The sequence below is a fragment of the Thunnus maccoyii genome, chromosome 17, assembly GCF_910596095.1.
Source record: "Thunnus maccoyii chromosome 17, fThuMac1.1, whole genome shotgun sequence".
In the NCBI taxonomy this organism is placed as follows: domain Eukaryota; kingdom Metazoa; phylum Chordata; class Actinopteri; order Scombriformes; family Scombridae; genus Thunnus; species Thunnus maccoyii.
The window spans coordinates 1,595,155-1,616,464 of NC_056549.1; the positions used below are offsets into that span (position 1 = coordinate 1,595,155).

Here is a 21,310-nt window from a genome sequence, read left to right on the forward strand (position 1 = left end):
AAATCATGTTGCACAATACATATCTGGCTGGCGTTAACGTCACGTTGTACCCGTTAGAAAAAGTTGTAGAAAGACAAGATGAGATGTGTAATAATTGACAGGTGTTCAGAGCCACGTTAGGAAGCCCAGATCTTTCTCTGGAAAACAGACAGAAATGTGGTGTGATAATTAAATCAGGGGGCACATTAATCTACTGCTCTCATTTAGGTTTTCTACATGTATTTGAAAGAGGTTTTGATCAGGGACCAATTAATACAGACACAGTTAATAATTTTGGTGTAAATTCAAATCAATATTTTGAGACCATGCTGAAAAACTTTGTCATTCATTGACAAGTAGTCATAAATAAATCATCTCTGGGTGAAAGCAGCAACCTTCATCTATGTGATTCACAGTGACGTTCACCATCATTTCCCCTCAAAAATCCCAAATCACACATTTTCTCACAGTTTGTGAAATAAATGCACTGGGAAATACACCTATTCACTTTTTTTTTACAGTTTTTTTTACTTTCTGTATATGATGATGTGTAAATACTGTGTATTCATTATAGCGGTTATAGATCTTTACATATAATAGATTAATGACTTGATTTAGACATAAAAAGCTAAAAAAGGGTCAGATAGATGAGGCTGTCTGGTGTCAAAATTACTTTAATGACATAAATGTTAAACGGACAATCTGTAAAAACATTTGGTATTCCAACTGAATTAAAACAGATCTGAATCTTGAATATAAAATGTTTATTGAATCAAAACTGTGAAATTTACATTGTCTAAAATTATGCCGAGAACTCAAGAAAACAAGGTTTGTTTTTTTATTGTATTAAGTCACAAAGGTCACCTGAAGTCGTTTTAATCAGCATTTTACATGTGACTGATTCCTGTTTACAGAAGCTGGTTACCATCACCATCACCCCAAAGCACACAAACACAGGAACTCAGGTGAAGCGGACACGCGGAACTATCACTGCCGCCATGTTTCAGATGTGAACCTCCCCCATGTTGTTGTTCTCAGATGATACGTTTTTAGCGACCTCGTTCACCCCCAACTTTCTACCCTGCAGCTCCAGCTCCAGGTTGACACAATTCTGGGTGATCTCGTCTAGACTTTTATAAGCTTTCCTCTCTGAAAGCGGAGGCGTCACCGGGGTTGTTTAAGTTGATTTTTATTTATTTTTCTTTCTGCATTATGTATCTTTCAAACTGTACATTTATATTTGTGCTTGTGTTTTTTGTGATCAGTTTATTTTTTACCCATACTGTTGTTTGTCTTGTTATAGTGAAAAAATAAACCAGAACCTTGATTTGAAGTAACAGTTATCAGCTGATCAGATCTCCACACGTTACTTCTTGATTCAGAGCACTGAGGTCAAAGGTCGGGTTTGTCGTTACTGTTGGTAAGTTATTTAGGTTACTTATTACGGTCCTTTTAGAGCAGTGGCTCTCAAACTTTTTCATTTTAAGGACCCTAAACTGACACAAATGAGACCACAGACCCCCGTTAGATAGGATTTATTACAGGAAGTGTATGAAACCCAGGACCAAAATATTCATACATTCTGTCATTGTGTTACTTATGGATGGAATTATAGTGAAAATAAATTATTCCCCTTTTTGCTGGAGACACCCTAAAGGACCCTTGGGGGTCCCCGCACCACACTTTGAGAACCACTGTATTAGACAATACATTAAACATCACATAAGGAACAAACTACATTCAGTTATTTTATTTTGTTCGACCACTCGGGGGCAGAGCAGCTCCACCACCAGGAAACACAAACACTTCACTCACATGACATGAAAACATGTTAACATCCAGAAAACACATAAACATTCATGTGTCTGTTCGGTCGAGGAATTGAGGTCCAATATTTTCCCTCCTTTAGTTGTGTTGTGTATATATGGGTATATAATATGTGGGTATATTGTTTATGTGAGATGTTGTTTCTCATTAGCTGATAACTTTGACACCATCACACATTCTGTTAATTATACTTTTTATACAAACATATCTTTTCTTTAATGTTTCTGGCTGTATTACCACTGTGGACAATGTTAGCAAATAAATTTACAGGACTTTTGCATCAATACCTGGATTTTTCAGGTATTTAATTTACTGAATTAACCAAGTCAAAAACAAATTTCTCAATTGAATTTCCAAAAATTAAATGGTATGTGTTATACTTTATACTACTATTGCAATATATAATTACTATATATTACTGTGATAGAAGATTTGATCTCTACATCTCTACTCTGAGCTGCACAGCTGTGTGACAAACATGTAAATGAGATTTATGGTGTAATTGGATCAGCAATTATTTACAGTAAATGCGTAAAATACATTCTGGTGACATTATTCCATATTTTATCTGATTATTTTGTGTATATTTCTAATCTAATTTGATTAGATGTTGATAGAATTGATGTTTTACTGTTTCTGAATCAGTGATTTAAAGTAGAACTGCAACGATTAGTCGATTAATTGATTAACTTTTAAATTTACAACCAGCTATTTTCATAATTGATTAATTGTTTTGAGTAATTTTTTATAAGAAAAAAAAAAGTCCAAATTCTCTGATTCCAGCTTCTTTGATGTGAATATTTTCTGGTTTCTTTAGTCTCTGACAGTAAACTGAATATCTTTGAGTTGAGAACAAAATAAAACATTTGAAGACGTCATGTTGGACTTTGGGAAACACTGATCGGCATTTTTCATCATTTTCTGGCATTTTATGGACCAAACAACTAATTGAGAAAATAATCAACTAATCAACTGATAATAAAAATGATTGTTAGTTAATTTAAAGTAATTTTCAGGATACCAGGATACAGAGATGAAGGCTGTGATAATGTTATGATGGAACAAGATGCAGCAGTTCAAACTTCAAGCATATGTAATATTTTCTTAATAAATTTATTATGTTGTCAGTGAATTACAAACACAAGGCACATACAGTTATTTGAAAATATAAAACATGGAAAAACTTAATTGTTTTATAATCAAAATATTTACAGTTATAAAAGCCATGCTGTCAATTTTTTTAAAAAGTGATTTAAAAAGTAGCCCAGTCCTTAAACACATTTAAGAACAAAAAAGCTCTACCAAATGGCTTTTTGCAAATTCTTACAAAGATAACAAAGATATCTGCAGTCAAGACAAGTTGTGCATCACGGCCACAACACAGTGACCAATGTGAATGTTAACTATCACAATTACTAATCTGCCACTTGGGGGCGCCAATATTTCAAAAGTGGCTCATGTGGTATTAAAGCTGCAGTGCAGGACTTTTACATATAGATGAATGTCCGTAACATTCAAGCTAAACGACTTCATTTTTGTCCTTAACAAATTTTAGGTTTGCTTCAGTGACACTGTGCCATATGTTGTATTCATCTTGTGCATTTTTAAATATTTGATATTCATAAATACGTGTACGTCTCCAAATTTGTGTAATTTTCAGGAATGTTGTAAACATCAAATAAATAAATAAATCTTAGTTTTACACATGTGGGCCACGGTCTAACGGAATAGTAAGTTCTTTTTATTTAAAGTGTCCCTCAGGCTGTACTGTGACTGGCATCATGGAGGCTGAACTTCTCATTTTTCATCAGACTGTCACCGTTTATACGGGGATGAAGAGCAATAGCAGCTGCCGGCACCGTCTTAGACTTTCTCCTGGATGAGCGAGAGCACATCAGGTAGAAGATCTCCATGACGTTGAGCAGAAGAGAGACGCATGACACTACAAGCATGAAGATGATGAAGATGGTCTTCTCGGTGGGTCGAGACATGAAACACTCTACAGTGAAGGGACAGGGAGCTTTGGAGCAAACGATTCTCGGATCCATGACGAACCCGTATAGATAATACTGCCCCACGATGAACGCCACCTCCAAAACGATCCTAAAAAAGATGGAGGTCATGTAGTTTCCCAGCAGTCTGCCTTTAATCTTCACGTGGCCTTTTTCGTCAGAGTACTTGGGAACTTTGACGACTTCACTCGAGTGCGTCTGCATATATTCTCTTAGCTTATTCTCTTTATGGACGACATGGGCGACATGACCGAGGTAGATCAGTGTCGGCGTTGAGACGAAGATAATCTGGAGAACCCAGAATCGAATGTGTGAGATCGGGAAGGCGTGGTCATAGCAGACGTTCTTGCAGCCAGGCTGTTTGGTGTTGCAGATCATTTTGGACTGTTCATCACCCCACACCTGTAATGTTCACATGAGAAATTAAGATCCAGCACAAACATCCACCTACTGGTGTCATTATGGAGGTCTACTGGAAAATTGTGCAACTGATGGATAAATATTACACAACCAGGCTACTGAACAAACATTCAGTAACATTTAAAAAGGACTTTTTTTTTTAACCCTTACATACTGTTCAGAGACAAATTTGACCAATTTTTTTACATTTGAGAGCAGTAAAAACACTAAATACTTTTCTCTTTTAGTCTGAAATTTGATGACATCCAATGTGACCCAGAATATACAGAAATATATTATTATAGTTTTATTATATTTGTGTCATATTTATTCAAAAATTCAAAAAAACACTGTTGCATTCTTCACATTTAATATAATTGATTGAACTCGTTATGTTCTCCTGTGTTATGTAATGTAGAACCATTATATAATGTGATTGTAAATGTTTTTTCTCCATAAACAAAAAGCACAAAAACTAAAGAATAAACTCTTTCTGCTCTCTGAAAGCTTCAGTACGGAATAATCACATTTATCTGTGACTCATTAGGTATTCATGAATGATTTGTTGTGCAGAAATTTGGTACAGAGAGATAATTATGGAAGGATACTGTGAAGGGTCTGAATATAAACCGTATTTGAGAGTTAATAAGCTAACCCTACCCTAACCCTACCCTGACCCTAACCCTTATAACAAGATAAAGAAGATCTTTAATAACGTTTGAAAATAATATAAAAACAGTCTTGTTATAAATTAAAAACCTGATGATTTGTACCATCAGAGCACTCTCTGGTTTCCACAGCGACTGTTACCCAGCAGCTGTAGACCTACATTATGTCCACCAGATGGCGTCATATCATCTAAAGGTCTTGAGCTCACAGAGCTAATGTAGTGATGCACCAGTTATGTATAAGATGGAAATATAGAAGCAGACCTTCTCTGCTCCGGCTCCAAGGATCATGATCCTGAAGATAAACAGCACACTGAGCCAGACCTTCCCGATGACGGTGGACTGGGACTGGACCTTATCCAGCAGTTTAGACAGGAAACCCCAGTCACCCATTGTCTCTGATCTGATGAGGAAAAGCAAATGGAAAAGTATATTGATTAATAATTTGGACAAAACAAACTGCATGATTTCATTAAATGTAAATAATCTGTCTGACGTTTCCAGAGAGAGTCATGATACTGAAGGTTTACTTAAGAGTCCAGACGAACGGAGATAAAGAGACACGTCTTTATTGAGAAAATAGAATCATTTTGCTATTACTAATACATACAGACCCTCCCCTTAAAACAATATTATTCATATAACTACATATTATTCAATATTATTCAATATTATTCAATATCATTCATATAACTACATCCAGCTGTATCATACATCCAACTATTCATACAACCAGAGTTCAATGGAGGCAAAACCAATAAAATATCAAGTTGTATTTAAAGTAGTTTGTAAATTTATTTGCTGTTCTTTGTGACGTGTTGATGAAGTTAAACTGTAGTAATGGACAGTATGTTTGCATATTTATTATATGTAAGTATAACGTTGTGAAAATGTAATTAATTTTTAAAACCAATTTTAGTATATATTTACGTAATTACCTTTTTCTAATTAACCAGTAATATTATTCAATCAATCAGTCAACCAAGTTCATTCATCACCTACAATCACAGTGAAATGTAATAATATTTTTTTATTATATAAATTAGTAATGATATAATAATAATATTCTCATTTAATTACCTACATATATCACAAAAGCATAGGTTATATCATCCTATTCTATGTGAGATAAATAGCTGCTGTAACTGATGATAACTGATAATTGGTAAAACATCGTTATCGCGGCAGAAAGTGTGTTTTCTTTAGGAGACACATGACATGTTGTAAAAACCTCTAATCTATAGAAAGTTCAGAATTTAAAGACAGAACTATAAAACCTGTTACATAAGGAAGATTTATCTCATGTTATCTCACTGAATGTGACTGGAGAGGAATTTATACTCAGAAGATGTTTGTATCTATCTATCTATAGACTATCAAATCTTTTATTATCATGTTTTATAAGATTAAGAAGCACTTATTGTGTCTACAGCGTCTTAATTACACATCATAACTTCATCCAGTGGCAGTTATAGTAAAATCTGGTATATAGTATGTAAACATTATCAAGAACTGTAAAAAAAAAAAAAAAAAAAAAAGTGAAAATACTGCATACTTGAGATATTTATTACCACTGATTATTGACAATACATCATCCTGAATAATCGACCATAATAAGAATATATACACATAATGATAATATCAATCTTTATATACATTACCTTAATGGTTGATATAACAATATTATGTGTGTATCTTATTCCAAAAATAATGCCATGAAATTTAATTTTGAATATATTACATTTTGTATATATATATATATATATATATATATACACACACACATACACACTCATATATATATATATGTATATATTGTTATAAAGTAACACTTACCTTTGAATCTAAACAGCCTCCTGTCAGACAAACACACTGGTGAGCAGCTGTGGAGCAGAATGACAGAGAGTCCAAACCAAACCCGTCTCAATACCTTGAACTTTAGATGAAGTTTCACAACTGTGTGAGCTGTCACGTTGCCATGACATCTGGAAGTGATTTGGGGGCTGATGAGATTGAGCAGGTTAATGATTGGCAGAGCCCTAAACTCAATTCTTATACTCATGAAATTTACATATAACAAACAAACCTAAAAACTGAATGGAAAAAATACTCTGAACTAGTCCTTTTTCTGTTATATTGTCAGTTATGTTTATGATTCGTGTTGTATTTTGGGGGAATAAGCTGAGAGTCACAGGTGCAATAACAGGAACACCTGTACAGTCTAATGCAATCTAGTTCCATAACCCTGAAACGACACCCTCATTTTTTGTCTCGACTGTGTCAACAAAAGCTTTTTTTTGTTCAGATTATGTGAACAAATATAATATTATAAGCTGCACAAAGATGCTTTTGTTGGAGGACTTTTGTGCTGAACTGAAATATATCGAGCAGGATCTCTTGATAATATGAGCAGCTCCAGACGTTTTTTGTGAATGTTTATTTCATTTGTTCCCCTTAATATGTTACTACCGAATATTTCATTATCGATTAATCTGTTGATTATTTTCTCAATTAATCAATTCATTGTTTCCTTAAGTCCAAGCTGACTTCCTCAAAGATATTCAGTTTACTTTCATACAGGACTAAAGAAACCAGAAAATATTCACATTTAAGAAGCAGGAATCAGAAATTTTATCTTAAAAAATGACTCAAAACAATTAATCAGTTATCAAAATAGTCACCAACTAATCAATTAATAGTTGCAGCTCTAGTTCTGTATTTATATTTAATTATTTAATGTCTTAAGCTTTACATGAACTCATGCAAATTATTATTGAACTGGTTGTAATTTCTATCAATCTGTCAATCACTCTCTATTCTGAACTCATAGCAAGCATGAACTCTTCTATAGCAGCAATGATCAGCTGATAAATTGATCAGTTGATCACCAGAAAATTATTCACCAGCAGTTTTGATCATTTTTAAGCAAAATTAATGTCATATTTACTGGTTTTATTACACTAAATATCTTTGTACTGCTGACTGGAGATATTATTATTATAACATCACTCAGCACTCTGAGAAGCTGTGATGGACATTTTATATACCAAACTATTGCTAGACTAATCAATCATTTAAAACAATCATAATTATTACACTGTAATTAAATAAATGTAAATCTTTGAAAGTAAGTTTTTGACTTTCAAGTGTAAATAATTCATGAAACAGTGTTTTTATCCAAACTTGAATCATTTATTGAAAACAAAACAGAATAAAAAACAGAGCAGAGACAGACTCTTCATCATCATCATCATCACTATTATAATTAAGGAGGCAAATTATTTCAAGTCCTACATAATGAACACGGCAATAAGTTAAAAGACAAATTCAGTTACTGTTCATTGTTACAGATTTACAAGTGAGTACATATTAACATAAATACAACAAACGTATTGCACACTTTCCATTATTAGATTTCCATTTAAAAATACAAAATAAGTGTAAAATTACAACAATATGGCTTAGCAAGAATATCACATTATTACACAATGACAAAACTTTTCCTTGATATTCTGACATCATGTGACCACTGATTGTAAAACATGTTCAGCGTCGTTATAATAAATTATAACGATTATTAATGATCACTCAGTAGCCGTTTCTCCTCTTTGGCCCCGTCCAGGCCTCCCCCGGTACTCTGGCTCCTCTCTTGCTCCAGATTCATCTTGTTCTGCTTGAACGGGTCGTCTGTAGTGGGCAATCTGGGAGCTGACAGGCTGGCAGGGTTCTCAGGTGAAGTAATCTTGTGAGAGTTAGGTCTGGACCTGCATCTGACCCTCTTACAAATCAGGTAGAACATCTCAATGACGTTGAGAAACAGAGAGACGCAGGCCACCACCAGCATGAAGATAATAAAGATGGTCTTCTCCGTGGGCCGGGACATGTAGCACTCCACGGTGAAGGGGCAGGGCGACTGAGAGCAGGGGAACATGGGGACCATGACGAAGCCGTACAGGTAGTACTGGCCCACTATGAAGGCAGCCTCAATGATGATCTTGACCACGAGCTGGGTCAGGTAGCTCCCCAGCAAGTCCCCCTTGATCTCCACCTGTCCCTTTTCGTTTGTGTATTTGGGCTGTTTGTACAGCCGGGTCCCGCCGGGGCTCGACAGCTTCTCCCTCAGTTTGTTCTCTTTGTGGATGATGTGCATGGCGTGGCCCAGGTAGATCAGCGTTGGCGTGGAGACGAAGATGATCTGAAGGACCCAGAAGCGGATGTGTGAGATGGGGAAAGTCCAGTCGTAGCAGACGTTCTCACAACCGGGTTGCTGAGTGTTACATATGAAATCCGACTGCTCGTCGCCCCAGACGCTCTCAGCGCCGGCGCCCAGAACCATGATCCTGAACAGGAAAAGGACGCTCATCCAGATCTTTCCAATGACTGTAGAGTGGGACTGGACCTTATCCAGCAAGGTTGACAAGAACCCCCAGTCTCCCATCTTTTGTGCTGATGTTCAATTACTGATCTGTGATTAAACAAACAAAAAAAAAGATATAAGGAAACACAGTAAACGGATGAGTTGCCTTCAACACACCTTATTAACCACAACTTATTATTCCATCAATATGCTGCTGCTGAGAGGAAAATGGCTCATTGTTCTGTTTATTTAGAATAAATATTTTTTCTTGAACCTGGCTATATGAGACAGAAGAAGACATCAGAGCTGCCTGAACCATGAGCTAAATTTTCCCAAAACAATCATTAGTCAGAATTTTTAAAGTGGAAAATCCTCTGCCATGAAACTACCGAGGTAGAGTAAAAGCCAGCTGGTATAGAAATAAAACTATGAAAGAAGAGAAGAAGAAAAAGAACAAGAAGGAGAAATAAAACCTTTTCCTCTGTAAATGAAAAGAAAAAGCTAAAAGCTACATCAATATTCTCTAGAACACAGTTGTAGTAAAACATGTTTTTTGTGGGTAAAACAAGAAATTCTTCCACAGACGGAGTAATGTAATTAACATTCAGAAGTAATTTAACAACCTATCACTCTTACAAAAAGATGTGTATAATCATTTCAATATTTTACTCTACATTTCCGTTCTGTCACATTCACTCACAATATATTGATTTAATTTGTTAAATGATAATTTATCGGTAGCGGAGAGCAGAAACCGTTGCATCTTACCTGGTGACCTGGTCAGAAAGGACTGACTCTGGCTGGGACGGATCGCTATCTGAGGTTGGACCTTGGAGTTTTTCTGTGTGAGGACTGATGAGAAATCATGTTGCACAATACATATCTGGCTGGCGTTAACGTCACGTTGTATACGTTAGAAAAAGTTGTAGAAAGACAAGATGAGATGTGTAATAATTGACAGGTGTTCAGAGCCACGTTAGGAAGCCCAGATCTTTCTCTGCAAAATAGACAGAAATGTGGTGTAGTAATTAAATCAGGGGGCACATTAATCTACTGCTCTCATTTAGGTTTTCTACATGTATTTGAAAGAGGTTTTGATCAGGGACCAATTAATACAGACACATTTAATAATTTTGGTGTAAATTCAAATCAATATTTTGAGACCATGCTGAAACACTTTGTCATTCATTGACAAGTAGTCATAAATAAATCATCTCTGGGTGAAAGCAGCAACCTTCATCTATGTGATTCACAGTGACGTTCACCATCATTTCACCTCAAAAATCCCAAATCACACATTTTCTCACAGTTTGTGAAATAAATGAACTGTAGGAGTTAAACAGCTCTTAAAGGAATAGTTAAACATTTAAGGGAACTACACCTATTCACTTTTTTTTACAGCGTTAAACGAGGAGTTTCATATCTGTACGCTAAATATAGCTACAGCCAGGAGACAGTTAGTTTAATTTGGCAGAAAGATCCATCCAGCACAGACTCCAGGAGGTCACTGCACCCGGCCAAAAAAAAAAAAAAAGTCCAGAAAAAGCTTAAAGCTGCTTTTAAACGTCAGTCTTTCTGTATATGATGATGTGTAAATACTGTGTATTCATTATAGCGGTTATAGATCTTTACATATAATAGATTAATGACTTCATTTAGACATAAAAAGCTAAAAAAGGGTCAGATAGATGAGGCTGTCTGGTGTCAAAATTACTTTAATGACATAAATGTTAAACGGACAATCTGTAAAAACATTTGGTATTCCAACTGAATTAAAACAGATCTGAATCTTGAATATAAAATGTTTATTGAATCAAAACTGTGAAATTTACATTGTCTAAAATTATGCCGAGAACTCAAGAAAACAAGGTTTGTTTTTTTATTGTATTAAGTCACAAAAGTCACCTGAAGTCGTTTTAATCAGCATTTTACATGTGACTGATTCCTGTTTACAGAAGCTGGTTACCATCACCATCACCCCAAAGCACACACACACAGGAACTCAGGTGAAGCGGACACGCGGAACTATCACTGCCGCCATGTTTCAGATGTGAACCTCCCCCATGTTGTTGTTCTCAGATGATACGTTTTTAGCGACCTCGTTCACGCTGCCGGCGACCCCGTTCACCCCCAACTTTCTACCCTGCAGCTCCAGCTCCAAGTTGACACAATTCTGGGTGATCTCGTCTAGACTTTTATAAGCTTTCCTCTCCGAAAGCGGAGGCGTCACCGGGGTCACGGTGTAGTCCTGCCTCCTCGCCATGCACTCCTTCACAGCTTTCACGCACAGATAGACCAGTTCGACCACACCGAGGACGAGGGAGACGATCGCAGACACCAGCATGAACCAGATGATGACAGATTTCTCTGTAGGCCTGGACAGGAAGCAGTCCACCGTGTGAGGGCAAGGGAAGCGGGCGCAGACGTAGCGAGTCTGGAGGGTGAAACCGTAAAGAAAGTACTGACCCACGATGAATAAAGCCTCCAGGATGATCTTGGCCACAAGATGGAGGACATAACTGCGAAGGAGACGGCCTCGGATGCTGACCTTGCCGCTGCTTTTGGTGTACTTGGGGACTTTGTACGCCCTCCTAAGGAACAGAGTGGCTTGGTCATCCAGCTCCGCCTGCTTCTTCATTCTCTCTTTCACCTTTGGTTTAAAGGACCAGAAAACAGACTCAGTCATTATACAATAATCCCAAAACCCTCACATTTACCTTATGGATTACGATAACATTAAACATTGTCCTGAATTGAAGGCTGATTGTAGATATAGTTGATACAGTTGCCCTCGATTCAGCTCTCCTTGGATAACCATTAACCTGGATGACTGACTATCTTCACAGATAACATTAAACAGATATGGAGACAATGAAATTGTGAGGAAAGACAGATGCAACTTTACTCCAGACAGTGCGGGGGAAACTGAGAAGCAGGCTCACTTTGTTAAACACTTTGTTAAATTATGGCTGAACACTGCATGCTGCAATTTTCCTTTAAGCTTCGAAGCTCCACCAGAAGTTGTGTTTTAGTTATATTTTGGGAAATAATAAGTGTGGATGTGTTTATACTTCTTTTCCACAGTGAAAACTTGTCATAAATCACTAAGGAAACTACAAACTTTTTACTGCCACCACAGGGAGTCAGATTTCACTGCAACACGTTAGCAAACATAGCCTGTTTATGTTACATTAGCATTTACATTACATGCCTTCATTTGGTGTCTGGCAACATGTTAAATTTAAGTTCAGTACTAACTTTACTTTTAGCTCTGTTTTGTTCTCCACTAATTCCTGTGAAAAATACATGAGTCTTAAGCTACTAGATGTTCCTCTTTCATCACCAGATAGATGCTAACGTTATCTGTCTGCTAACGTTATACGGGAAACATACAGCGCAGCAGGTTTAACACAGCTCTGGGATTAGCTGCCTGTGGGTTAAATGAAGGGCCTTACACAGACTCAAGCACACATTAAATGCTCTATAAAACTAAAGCGGTGAGCTAAAAGATGCTAAAAAGCTAATTTGACCGGCACTATGAGTGACACGTTTGCATTACACAGCAATTTCATTGAATGTTAATGTCATAAATATTGATTCTTGCAGTCTGAAGTCTGTGCAGAGCCACATTTTATACTTCAAGTCCCACAAATTTATTCTGAACTTGAAAATCTGCCTTTAGTTTTTGTTCACCAAACACATGGAATTATTTTCAACTCATCTACCCTTGGATGATGATCTCAAACCACTTCATTGTTTTCTTCTTTGATTTGTTGAACTCTGTGTATTTCTCTGTATTTCAACATCATTGCAAACGAGGGAAACCTCAATGATTGTTGAGGTTTAAATAAAGGTTTTGAACAACCCAGCGGAGTTTGATGAGGCAAACAAATAGGGGAACAAACATCTAGGCTGCACGATGACAAAATATCATTAATGTCCCATTCTATGTTTGAGTTATACACACTGATGCCAAGCAGAACACAATATTGTTCACAGACCTTAAACTAAATGTTCTATCAGTGTTTTGGAAACTAGGAGACCTGTTCTTCTGTCACCACAGGAGCAGCGTCCTTCACAAACCGAACATTTATCAGTCAGACTATCATAATACCACCGCTGCTGCTGCTGCTGCTTACCTTCTTCTCAACGTGGATCACATGAAGGACGTGACCGAGATAAAGCAGCTTCGGGGTCGCTACAGCGATGATCTGAAAAACCCAAAAGCGGACGTGAGAGATGGGGAAGGCGAGGTCGTAGCAGACGTTCTCACAGCCGGGCTGCCTGGTGTTGCAGATGAAGTCAGACTGCTCATCGCTCCACACCTGCATGACATGACAAGGAAGAGATGATACATATTACTTTGTAGTTTGGAGACATTTCCAATCCAGATATCTGCTGGTATTGTTTAAACTATTTTCCCCCTTTAATACTGCTACTAATACTTGTTCTCTACATTGGAGCTACTGCTGTGTTCTCCAGGAAGTGTGTTTGGTGAATATATATGAGCAGACCCTCTCAGCGCCGGCGGTCAGGACCAGGATCCGGAAGACAAACAGCACTGTGAGCCAGACCTTGCCGATGACTGTGGAGTGACTCTGCACTTTATCCAGCAGGCGGCCCAGTAGATCCCATTCGCCCATTTCATTCGCCAGCGGTCCTGCTTTCTGTGTGCGGAAACGAACATGACAATAATCCACTATGACTCCCAGACAAACAGCCCAGTCTAGTACAGAGATCTCTGAAGATGTACTTCTGTTTGAGAATATTAAAGTTGTATACACTTTTATTGGCGACCAAAGGAGAATATTTTATAAAAATGTAAAAAAACAATACAATTATAGGATTTATAGGACGTGCATGTGTATGAATAAAGCTGCTTAGAAGAGGATCATCCAGTTTGTGAGGGTTACATTTGTAATTTAGATTTTAGGATTCAGAGACACCACTTATAATGCACAGAATGCTTTACATTAAACAGCATAATAAAAAAAACCCATGTTTTTATTAATATATATACAGTGGTCCTCTTATTTTCCATTTGCAGTTATAACAAAGGTTCCTTTCAGAGATGTAAAAGTCAGAACAGACTTGAAATGATAAACTTTATAATTTTTTTTTGCAGTCTTGAGAGTTTGCTGATAGAAGCCACAGCTGCTGATTCCAAAAGTCTCCTAAACATACTTATCTGCTAGAAAGCAAGACCTTCACCTTGGTTGATACCAACTACTGCAAACAGTGTTTCAGAAAAAATGTGAGACATTGAACTGAACCACTGATGTACAAAAATAGACCGACCTGCCTGAGCAGATAAGACTGTTCAGTCTCGGTAGAAACCAAAGATATAAAATCAGTTGTAATGTTCTATTTTATGAGGTTTTATGGTTCATTCACTCAGCATCTGTTGTTCTGTATTTTATCATTATAACATGTATTATCTGCATGGAACTGTATTGTTTTTGTTGTTTTTTATTGGAACAGATGAACCATTCGTAAAGCATTTTATAACTACATAGTTTTAAAAAGTCCAGTTTTACCTTTACAAACTGTTTGTTTGGTGTCTGTTAGACGTCAATCACATGTTCTGGTCATTTCTAACTATGTGCATTAACATGTTTAAGTATAAATAGAGTACGTATTTATCCTTTTCTTTTATGTGCATGCTATAAGCATCGCATGTCAGATGTTATATCAACATATATCAACATAAATCAACATAAATCCACAGATCTACAAGCGTTTCAAGTATATTTACATCATTTAACTTTTTGTCAATATAAAATCAGAAAGACTAAATCAAAACATGTCAATTAATTTAACATTAATACTGTTTCCATAAGAAGCACATTTCACTATGTGTATTGAAAATCAACTTACTGGTTGAACAAACCTACAGAGAAAAAAAAAGGGTAGATGAAGAGAGCGATGCCTCCGGAGGACGGCGGGAAGAGAAAGTGAAGAAGAAGAAGAAGAAGCTGTTCTTTCATTGTTCTTTTGGCATCTTATCAGGAAGGAGACCATCCTAACCACAACAAACCTTCCAACGCTGAATGTGACTGGCTGCGATAAAACCCTGACAGATGATGATGCTGGCGTCTGATGAACCGTCCTGCTTTGTCTCGCTGTTACTTTTATTTTATACACTGGACAGAAAAAAGGTCAGAGGTCAGAGGGAAGAAGAAACCCTCGACTTAAGTCACCTACATTTCATATTTCAGTCCCACGTTGCATCAAAATACTGAGCTTTAGCAGCTGTTCTGGAGATTTTGACTTCTTGTCAACTTTGACTTAAAAGCAGAGATTAAAAGTTTATTCTTGACGTTGGAAACAATCATCACAACTACGAAGCCTCCAAATAATCAGCAGCTGTTTGAAAAGTGAAGCACAATGGATTCATGTCCTTCGTTCGGCCACAATAACATCATATATCCTGAAATACCGTCTCTTAGTTAGTTTGCTTCTGCATCTTTTGCACTTTATATATTTAATGTTAAAAAACAGATGCATTCATGTTATTTATCTAAAAGAATCAGTTTAAACATGTTCTACAGGTAGAAGATCCAGACCTGTGCTTTATGAATCCACCTCACTGACACTTTGTTGGGTTTTCCTTTTATTTTTCATCCATCTGTATAATTCATGCAGCGTCTTTCATCTCCCACACTGTCGAATACAGTTTCCACGGAAACCTCAGTTTGCTCAACAGCTTATAAACTGCTGAATCGACAGTATTTAACTTTCAACGTGTTTTAATTTGCATTTTTTTTTTTACCACTGAATGGAATATTGTATCATTTTACTGCCATTACTGATTATTTTTATTGCTTTTCCTTAAATGTTTAAATCTCATTTTAAAGCATTTTTGGCCTCATTCATTGTATGATGAGGATCAATATAAATGGTTATAATTCTTACAAATTTAGACGCTTCCTCATTAAAAACAAAGCAGCTTTAATGAGGAGTTCTAATGTTTTTCTCAGCCTTTACTGTGAAAAGCTCCAGGTGTGTGCTTGTTTACTGGACCTCACGTGTGTCCATCATGGTTTCCAGTCTTTGACCTGCTGATCTGAGGGGGTCACAGGATAAACTCTGGCAGTCAGCACGGCGACCGTTCACAGACGCAAATGATTAACAGCATCTTTATGTTTCAAGAGAAAAAAAAACAAGAGCGTGGCCTTCAGCACGGATCAACAGAACCTAAACACCTGCAGCCGTGATGTTATATGTAGCAGTAACACACAGAACAGACAGTAACGCTGGAATGGAAGAAGAGTTTTATTGGTTTAGTTTTGTGTTATGATGATACATACGTTATATTCCAGCAGCAGTCTGTAGTTATGGTGAGTAACAGGTCACGGAGTGTTTAATAGTGTTCTGTATGTTTAGCAGTCGGTCACAGGAAGCACAATCATTTATCAGAATCTGTTCAAATATACAAACACTATTAATCATATATATTCAATGTAAATGTATCACAATCTCACTCTTCATTGCATTTTAAATTCACTCCTGCAGCATTCATCTGCAGCTACTGGCTGTAAACACTCCAGTTAGAGAGAAGGATCCTCTTTACTGGTTCACTCTGAACTACATCTCTGATCAGATTAAAGGAGGCAAAGTTTCAAGAATGTGTTCAGGACTGAGTTTATTTAGCAAAGTTACTACTGATGCTACTGCTGCACAGATGCTTTCAGTCTGATGTTGGCTTTAGTTAGTGTAGGTGTGACCAGTGCTGCTAGAAGCAGTAAAACCTGTAAGAACAGGGAAGCTAAATATGCAGAGTTAAAGGTGAATTTAATACCTAAAGCAGGTTGGTGTGTTTTTGTACTGAATTCCTGATATTTTACTCGTCTGTTTGGAATTTGTCTTCTATTATTGCTTTCTTCTGTCTTGCTTGTGTTTAAATGTGCAACTGTTGTTTTTTTTAAATACATATAAAAATATAATAATTATAAGTACATTCAGTTTGGCCAGAACTGAAGCATGTTTGCAGGCTACTGATTTATTTCTTGTCCACTTCAAAGGCTTGACGCTGATGTTTTACTGGCAGCGAATCAGATAATGTAATAATTTTATGCTCCAATAAAAATTAAGTTTACAACCAGGACTCGACATCAAAGCCAGCTGATATCTATTGTTCTATTGTCTAACGTTGTGCACACACAATGTGTCGCTACTTGCAGAAGAAACTGAACTCTACAGATGAAAAGCAGACGATGGTGCAGCAACGTGACGTCTTCAGTGAAAGAAGCTCTTAACTTGAACTGATCAACATCCGCGATCCCAGAACCCAGATCCACTCTGGAACACACCTGATCAGTCCGTACTGCAGAGAAACAACAAGGCAACAAGGAATTAAAACACACGTTTATGTGTTTTGGGTCGTCTTGTTCTGAGACTGAACTGGTTTTTATAACTGACCTGCAGCGTGTGAGGCCAGTAGCCGGTGGTCCGGTGAGAGACGCCCAGCGTGGAGACGGCGTGACGAGCGTAAACATCCGGCTTCGGTACAAACCAGCCTTCTGTTGACGATAGTTGTCTCCTGCTGGAAGCAATCTAGACACACGTTTCACCATCATGTCATGACAATAAACTTATACGCTATATTTATTATATATTAATTTATATCTTTATATTGCACATTTCATATGGATAAAATATAAAGAGTTTCATAAATGTAACTGAGACATTGAAAAGGAAATGATGCTGTAAACAAGTACCAGCAGGTAAAAGTAATAAAGTAAATAAATAATAATAATAATAATAATAAAGTATGAGGACTGTTAATATGTTTCCTCCCAAATTTAATCCCACGACTTTAATTTTGAGGATTTTATTTTGAAATTAGAAATAAGAGAATACAATAATATTTATTAATATGAGTTATGTTGGTTTATTCTGCCGTGTGTGACCACGAGCACTTCCTGTATGTTCTAATACATATTCAGTTTATAGGATTATTATCTAAAGGTTAAAAAATGTAAATTAAAATGATATGCTGAGGATATCATTACTGGGTTTTAGACTTTAATATTATAGTTTCAGTACTGATTCCAAATTATTTTGATACCTTAAATAAACAAATAAAATAGGTTTTATTTGGTTTTAGAACTATTTTAATAAATAAGTAAAGGAGATGATGAATCTGACAGTTATGATGCTCTGTGCTATGAGTTGTATGAAGGTCTAATATTAATATTAATATTAATATTGATCAGGTTTCTACCTGGAATGGCATCAGACTTTGAACGAAGATCCCTCTGCTGCTGTACTCCAGGTGAAGAGCTCTGGAGAAATGATCCAAGTAGCCCTGAAAGAAAAAAGATGTTTTTATTAAGTTAGAAAATGTGTTAAAGTTGATATTTACTGGACAGAAGAAGAAGAAGACCTGACTGATTACACCTGCAGAGTTTTTCTTTTAACAGCTGATCTGCTCGCTGACATTAATCAGACTTATTGATCTGTGTGTGTGTGTGTGTGTGTGTGTACGTGCGTGTGCGTGTCTATGTGTGTGTGTGTGTGTGTATGTGTGTGCGTGTATGTGTGTGCATGTGTGTGCATGTGTATGTGTGTGCGTGCATGTGTATGTGTGTGTGTGTGTATGTGTGTGTATGTATGTGTGTGCATGTGTATGTGTGTGCGTGCATGTGTGTGTGTGTGTGTGTGTATGTGTGTGTATGTGTGTGTGCGTGTATGTGTGTGCATGTGTGTGTGCGTTTGTGTGTGTATGTGTGTGTATGTGTGTATATATGTGTGTGTGTGTGTGTATGTGTGTGCGTGTGTGTGCGTGTATGTGTGTGTGTATGTGTGTGCGTGTGTGTGTGTATGTGTATATGTGTGTGTGGGTGTGTGTGTGTGTGTGTGTGTGTATGTATGTGTGTGTGTGTGTGTGTGTATGTATGTGTGTGTGTGTGTGTGTATGTGTGTTCTCACAGTGGAGGCGGTGAGCGTCACTCTTCCAGGCAGCGGTCTGCAGCAGGCGCCCGGTGATATATTGACGACGGCTCCTCTGCTGCGCTCCACCATCCCCGGCAGCACCAACCGGGTCAGCAGGGTCGCCACGGCAACGTTCTTATTCACCACATCCAGCAGACTCTGTTCAGGCGTCTCAATCAGGTTCCGGGGTGAAGCCGAGGACTCGTCCACACAGTTGACCAGGAAGCCGATATCTTTACCCCTCACGGCCTCCATGACGGGTTTACTGGCCGTCTGGTCCAGAGAGAAGTCAGCGAGCACCACGACGGTTTCCACGCCGTAGCTCTGAGAGAGAGACGTGGCCAAGTCTCTTAAGGCCGTGTGGTCCTGAGTGATGAAGAGGATGCTGATGCCCTGCCTGGCCAGCTCCTCAGCGTAGGCTGCAGCCACAGGCTCCGACGCACCTGCAGCACAGACGACGGTCATCAGTCAGAGACGTGTCAGGAGGAAACACAGAGGTACTCAACAACAACAACGTCACAACGGCCTCGAAAGTTTCATCTGCTGCTGGAATGATGAGCTGAATAATAAACCAACTGACGGCAGTTTTGATCATCATTTAAACAGTAACTTTTACTAATTTTGGGCATTTTTGCTTAAAGATTTAAGGCGAGAACAGAGAAACTTTATGAAAACCGTCTTCTAACGTCAAACTCTGCATCAGAGCTGCAACGATTAGTCGATTCATTGATCGACAGAAACTGTTTTGATAACCAAACAATCGTTTTTATTCATCTTTTTAAACCAAAATGACAAATATTTGTTCGTCGTTGCTTCTCAAATGTGAGAATTTGAAGCTTTTCTGTGTCAAACATGATAATAAACTGAGTATCTTTGGACTGTAGATCAAACAAAGTGAGATATTTGAGCTTTAAGAAATTATAACAAGCATTTTAATCTATTTTCTGACATTTTGTAAACAAAACGATCAATTTGATTGATTGAGAAAATAATCAGCAGGTTAATCGATGATGAAAACGAGCGTCGGCTGCATCGTTCTGCAGCGAGACGCTCAAACATCTGAGTGAAGGAACATCCTCATCCTCACTCCATCACTGGCTCTCCTCCTTTGCACCATGTTTTCTTTTGTTTGTTTGTTTGTTTGTTTGTTTGTGTTGCACTTCCCTTTAGTTTACACCAGTCAACACATCCACTGACCTGCTGACTCACCATTTCACACATTAGACACTTGTTGCTTCTTAAATATAATTGATTGATTGATGATTGATTGATTGATGATCCCTCATGGCCTGACACTCACCGTACATCACCGCCCAGTCGCCGTATCTGCGCGCCAGTTGCTTACTGGGAACGATCCTGGGCAGGAAATGCACCCTGAGCACCGTGCAGCAGTCGGCCAGCAGGACCACCGCCCTGCTGGCCGCGTACAGCCCGCCGACCAGCGCTAGAGTGTCCCAGTACGAGCTGCATGACCGACAGATCTCCGCGTACAGAAACTGGAAGCTGTCCACTGCCGCCATGCTGCAACGACGACGACGATGATGATGATGACGAAGCTGATGAAGAGTCAGCGATGTGACGTCACCCCGCAGGTCAGTCAAGCATGTCTGCTGCAGATTAAACTCCTGATGTTTTTATTATTTATCTGTCAGCTGAAGTTTGACAGAAGCTTCAGCTGCAGGCAGGAACCCGGAACTACCAGCAAAACACGGAGTCATGTGACAACCTACGTCACAGAAGACGTTCAGGAAGTGACATTTACAAAACTCAGCATTTTACAAAACTCTTAATATATATTTATAAATTGTATAATTGTCTGAACTGCTGAAACTTTTCTTCTCTTTTTGTTCGTTTTTTAAAATAATTTATTTATCCTTTAAGCCTTTGCATAAATGCTTATTGGTGTTTATTATTGTTCAATTTTGCGATAAAAAAATAAAAATAAAATAAAATGGTCGGTGCTAGATTGGAGCAGCTGGAGCATATTAAGACAGTATTATATTATTTATTACAGTATATTATTTATGCATTTATTTATCCTCCTGTACTCTATTATTTTGCTTGTATTGAATGTTAAAAGCTTCGTGCACAATCCCTTTACCAAATGTTTTTTCATTAGGGCCTGAGCCCAA

At 37.6% G+C, this 21,310-nt stretch overlaps 4 protein-coding genes across 8 annotated transcripts; all 4 read right to left on the reverse strand.

The window, feature by feature from the left end:
• Positions 1 to 635: 635 nt before the first annotated feature.
• On the reverse strand, positions 636 to 16,298 carry gja11 (gap junction protein, alpha 11). 4 transcript variants are annotated; one of them, XM_042389754.1, is made up of 5 exons: positions 15,137 to 15,264; positions 13,757 to 13,909; positions 13,382 to 13,567; positions 11,341 to 11,892; positions 636 to 1,036 (listed from the first exon to the last, which is right to left on the reverse strand). In XM_042389754.1, exons 1-5 carry the CDS (start codon positions 15,227 to 15,229, stop codon positions 983 to 985), a joined length of 1,038 nt encoding a protein of 345 aa, XP_042245688.1. In that variant the 5' UTR covers positions 15,230 to 15,264; the 3' UTR covers positions 636 to 982. The 4 variants fall into 4 exon arrangements, with proteins under 4 accessions (XP_042245688.1, XP_042245689.1, XP_042245686.1 ...); XM_042389755.1 differs by lacking the exons at positions 636 to 1,036; positions 15,137 to 15,264 and adding an exon at positions 16,266 to 16,298 and having other exon boundaries at positions 10,940 to 11,892; XM_042389752.1 differs by lacking the exon at positions 636 to 1,036 and having other exon boundaries at positions 10,940 to 11,892.
• LOC121881934 (gap junction Cx32.2 protein-like) lies at positions 2,858 to 7,492 on the reverse strand. 2 transcript variants are annotated; one of them, XM_042389787.1, is made up of 3 exons: positions 6,722 to 7,492; positions 5,150 to 5,288; positions 2,858 to 4,220 (listed from the first exon to the last, which is right to left on the reverse strand). In XM_042389787.1, exons 2-3 carry the CDS (start codon positions 5,276 to 5,278, stop codon positions 3,564 to 3,566), a joined length of 786 nt encoding a protein of 261 aa, XP_042245721.1. In that variant the 5' UTR covers positions 5,279 to 5,288; positions 6,722 to 7,492; the 3' UTR covers positions 2,858 to 3,563. The 2 variants fall into 2 exon arrangements, with proteins under 2 accessions (XP_042245721.1, XP_042245720.1); XM_042389786.1 differs by lacking the exon at positions 6,722 to 7,492 and having other exon boundaries at positions 5,150 to 5,421.
• LOC121881933 (gap junction Cx32.2 protein) lies at positions 8,096 to 10,781 on the reverse strand. The gene is made up of 2 exons (XM_042389784.1): positions 10,011 to 10,781; positions 8,096 to 9,350 (listed from the first exon to the last, which is right to left on the reverse strand). The coding sequence occupies exon 2, from the start codon at positions 9,321 to 9,323 to the stop codon at positions 8,463 to 8,465; it is 861 nt and encodes a 286-aa protein (XP_042245718.1). The 5' UTR covers positions 9,324 to 9,350; positions 10,011 to 10,781; the 3' UTR covers positions 8,096 to 8,462.
• Positions 16,299 to 16,499: 201 nt separating the features above from the next.
• Positions 16,500 to 20,917, reverse strand: hsdl1 (hydroxysteroid dehydrogenase like 1). The gene is made up of 5 exons (XM_042389774.1): positions 20,479 to 20,917; positions 19,176 to 19,621; positions 18,469 to 18,552; positions 17,664 to 17,798; positions 16,500 to 17,568 (listed from the first exon to the last, which is right to left on the reverse strand). Exons 1-5 carry the CDS (start codon positions 20,696 to 20,698, stop codon positions 17,497 to 17,499), a joined length of 957 nt encoding a protein of 318 aa, XP_042245708.1. The 5' UTR covers positions 20,699 to 20,917; the 3' UTR covers positions 16,500 to 17,496.
• Positions 20,918 to 21,310: the final 393 nt, after the last annotated feature.

Coding starts and splice junctions, on each gene's coding strand:
- LOC121881934 (XM_042389786.1), bottom strand. CDS start 5,350: ATGCAGTTTGTTTTGTCCAAATTATTAATCAATATACTTTTCCATTTG. Junction 4,221..5,149: donor TTGGAGCCGGAGCAGAGAAG/GTCTGCTTCTAT, acceptor TGAACATTACAG/GTGTGGGGTGATGAACAGTC.
- LOC121881933 (XM_042389784.1), bottom strand. CDS start 9,323: ATGGGAGACTGGGGGTTCTTGTCAACCTTGCTGGATAAGGTCCAGTCC.
- gja11 (XM_042389754.1), bottom strand. CDS start 15,229: ATGAAAGAACAGCTTCTTCTTCTTCTTCTTCACTTTCTCTTCCCGCCG. Junction 13,910..15,136: donor TCTACCCTTTTTTTTTCTCT/GTAGGTTTGTTC, acceptor TTCCGCACACAG/AAAGCAGGACCGCTGGCGAA. Junction 13,568..13,756: donor TGACCGCCGGCGCTGAGAGG/GTCTGCTCATAT, acceptor CATGTCATGCAG/GTGTGGAGCGATGAGCAGTC.
- hsdl1 (XM_042389774.1), bottom strand. CDS start 20,698: ATGGCGGCAGTGGACAGCTTCCAGTTTCTGTACGCGGAGATCTGTCGG. Junction 19,622..20,478: donor CGACTGGGCGGTGATGTACG/GTGAGTGTCAGG, acceptor TCTGTGCTGCAG/GTGCGTCGGAGCCTGTGGCT. Junction 17,569..17,663: donor ACTGGCCTCACACGCTGCAG/GTCAGTTATAAA, acceptor GTTTCTCTGCAG/TACGGACTGATCAGGTGTGT.